This window comes from Sprattus sprattus, assembly GCF_963457725.1.
Source record: "Sprattus sprattus genome assembly, chromosome: 16".
Lineage (NCBI taxonomy): Eukaryota > Metazoa > Chordata > Actinopteri > Clupeiformes > Clupeidae > Sprattus > Sprattus sprattus.
The window spans coordinates 21,951,692-21,955,463 of record NC_137914.1 but is presented as its reverse complement, the minus strand read 5'-3'; the positions used below and the strand labels follow the sequence as shown (position 1 = coordinate 21,955,463).

The 3,772-nt window shown below is 49.8% G+C and overlaps 1 protein-coding gene across 1 annotated transcript in view; it reads left to right on the top strand.

Annotated features, from left to right (window-relative positions):
• camta1a (calmodulin binding transcription activator 1a) overlaps positions 1-3,772 on the top strand; it is a gene marked incomplete at its 3' end in the record, with an annotated part of 384,283 nt that overhangs the window by 202,593 nt on the left and 177,918 nt on the right. Inside the window, 1 exon segment of the mRNA XM_080853296.1 lies at positions 271-406. Coding sequence (XP_080709422.1) covers positions 271-406 — 136 coding nt within the window.

Genomic DNA, 3,772 nt, shown 5'->3' with positions numbered 1-3,772 from the left:
ATAGCCGTAAAGAGGGCTGTGTCATCTCAGTCACTGGTGCATTACTGGCGAGTGCTGCTTTCGTGTCGAGACGCCTTTGTACTTTCCCCAAAATGAGTCCCACAGCACATGCTTTGACTAAAAAAAAAATCTGTTTTTTTTCTGTCCTTTTCTCTCTTTCTCTCTCTTTCTCTTTCTCTGTCTCTCTCCCATCCCCCAAACTACTTTCCCCACTTCACCCCCCCCCCCCCCCCTCCTCTTCTCTTCCTCCTCCTCTTCTCCCGGATCTAGGCCACAGAATGGGTCGATGATACTCTACAACAGGAAGAAGGTAAAGTACAGAAAGGACGGCTACTGCTGGAAGAAGAGGAAAGATGGCAAGACCACGCGGGAGGATCACATGAAGCTCAAAGTCCAGGGGGTTGAGGTAGGAACCTGTGTGTTTAACTCCCTCAGACTGCCACAGGAAGAGGCGCGCGTGCGCGCACACACACACACACACACACACACACACACACACACACACACACACACACACACACACACACACACACACACACACACACACACACACACACACACACACACACCTACACACACACACACACACACACACACACACACACTCACACACACACACACACCACCACACCCTTTGCCATCATGAGCATAAACATGCTCGCACACACACACACACACACACACACACACATATACACACACGTACACACAGACACGTACATAAACACACACACCCCTCTCACATCTCTAACCCATATGGAACTTCTAAAGTGTAAACTTTAAAGGCACTCACAGATGTCTAGTAAAGTCGCTCCATATTAAATAGGCCAACAAAGAGAGTACCATCAGCCCTTGAGCATCCCAGCACTGCTTGCTTTTCTGATGTAAAACCTTCTGATGTAATAACCGCTAAGAAGCCCGGACATGCAAACATCATTACCAGGCACCCACAACACTCCAGGAACTTTATTTATGTGTGGACAGGGTAAAGTGTGCGTGGATGTGTGTGTGTGTGTGTGTGTGTGTGTGTCTGTGTGTTTGTGTGCGCGTGCTGTGAGCAACCTGTCCTATTTGTGTCTCGTGCAAATCATTCCCCAGGTCCCCACCCTACAGTCACACACACACACACACACACACAGAGACACACACACTCTCAGAGGAGCTGAGGCACTCAGCCTGGCTCAGGTTTTCCCTGGGAAGGAAAGTGGAATGGAAACAATTGTTTGTACCTTATTAAGCTCTGAATGTTACCTTTGCTCCAGAGAGCCCACATTAATCTTCTCCCCCGCTGGGCTGCCCTGCTCTACCCTGCTCTGCTCTGCTCTACCCTGCTCTGCTCTACTCTGCTCTTCCACCACACTCACAGTGGAGGGCCAGCTCCTACTCCCACTCCCACTCCCTACCTCCAACCACAGAGAGAGAGAGAGAGTGAGTGAGTGTGTATGTGTGTGTCTGTCTGTCTGTGTGAGAGTGTGTGTGGATGTGGATGTGTGTGTGTGTGTGTGTGTGTGTGTTTGTGTGTGTGTGTGTGTGTGTGTGTGTGTGTGTGTGTGTGTGTGTGTGTGTGTGTGTGTGTGTGTGTGTGTGTGAGAGAGAGAGAGTTTATGTGTGTATATGCAGCTGAACGATTGATTACATGAGTGTGTTTGTGCGTACATGAGTGAGTGACTGACTGACTAAGTGATGTAGTATGTATGTGTGAAAGAATGGATGATTGAGGGAATGACGTGAGTGTTAGTGTGTGTGTGTGTGTGTGTGTGTGTGTGTGTGTGTGTGTGTGTGTGTGGGTGGGTGTGGGTGTGTGTTTGTGTGTGTGTGGGTGTGTGTGTGCTAGTGTGTGTGTGTGTGGCCATGCGTGCTTAATCATGAAAGGCCGTTTGTGAACGTGCTTAAGTAACCTAACATGTACTGTATGTGTACAGGTGTGTGTGTGTGTGTGTGTGTGTGTGTGTGTGTGTGTGTATGTGTGTGTGTGTGTGTGTGTGTGTGTGTGTGTGTGTGTGTGTGTGTGTGTGTGTGTGTGTGTGTGTGTGTGTTTGTGTACATTCATTCACTCTCTCTTTCACTTTGATTTAACTCAAGCACACACACACACACACACACACACACACACACACACACACACACACACACATGAAAAGGATGGCTTCAAGGACCAGATTCCTCTACTTTCGTTTGTAAAATTGTGCTGAATTTTCTGCTCCCCCCCCTCTCTCTCCATCTCTCTTTCCTCTCCTCTCTTTCCTCTCTCTCCCTCTCTCTCTCTCCCCCTCTCTTCTTCTCTCTTTCTCCTGTGCATGGTGCTCTCACTGTGAGCTATGGGTCCGGGAGGCGGGAGAGAGAAGACAAACAGCGGGGTGTATGCCCCCAGGGGGTGTACTGTCACACAGCACAGGCACCTCTCCGACACACACACACACACACACACACACACACACACACACACACAGCCAGCCCCACACAGACACAATGCTCACGAACCACACACATAAGCATAAGCACACACTCACATACATAAGGGCACTCACATACATACACACACACACACACACACACACATGCTCACAAACCACACACAGCAACACACACAGCCAGCCCCACACAGACACAAGCACACTCAAACACAGATACACACACACACACACACACTCACACACAAACACACACACACACACACACACACAAACTCACACACACACACACATGCACACATAACCACTTGCGCATTCAGCTCTCTGTGTGTACTCTTTCACATAGTTGTCACTCAGGCAAAAATGGCCTTTCGCTCAACATGAGAATCTCAATTTTTCATTTCCCCTCCACGTCAGTGCGCTCAGATAGGTTTTGATGATGCTCCGCAGTGCTCCCATGAATTATTCCCCAATATTTGTATGCTCCTATTGGAATTGCTTTGGACATTTACACTGGGGGTAAAGTGTCTTCTCTTCCGACTCCCCTCTCCCCTCATGCCTAGTGTTCATGGTGAGCTCTGAGGAGTGGGACACAGGGAGTTGAAGCGGTGCTGAGAGGTGGCTGGTTACACATGCCTTCTACTATTATTTGTTTTGGCAGTGTGTGTGTGTGTGTGTGTGTGTGTGTGTGAGTGTGTGTGTGGATGTGTGTGTGTGTGTGTGTGTGTGTGTGTGTGTGTGTGTGTGTGTGTGTGTGTGTGTGTGTGTGTGTGTGTGTGTGTGGATGTGTGTGTGTGTGTGTGTGTTTGTGTGGGTGTGTGTGTGTTTGTGTGTGTGTGTGTGTGTGTGTGTGTGTGTGTGTGTGTGTGTGTGTGTGTGTGTGTCGTTTGCACAGCTCTTCTCTGCCCTGCTTTAGACACGCTCCCGCTGTCCCTATTTCTTATTCCGCCGCCGTAACAGATAGCCGAGCACCAGCTGAAACGCATGGCAAGCCAAGCTGCTGAGGTGCCTTTGACTCCCTGAGACGATGGCAGTCTCCGCTCTGGCTCTCACTGTCAGTATTGTCTCACCCACACCTCGCCTCGCTACGTTTGTGTCTGGCCTGGCTCCGAGTGTAAGCGATCGTCTGGCACGCGCCCACGCCCTCTGACGCCGCTGCCCCCGTATGTCCCCCGCATGTAGATGACTTCAATTTGCCGCCTGGTAATTGCTGTGGGGTTGGTGTGGCAACAGCGGGCACCACGGTGATTTTAGCACTGGGAGTAAAACATTAAGCTGTGATGTGTGCGTGTATGTGTGTGTGACACTGGAGAGTTTAGGAGTAATGCCTTCAGCTTAACCTCTTAGGCTGCACTGGTTTT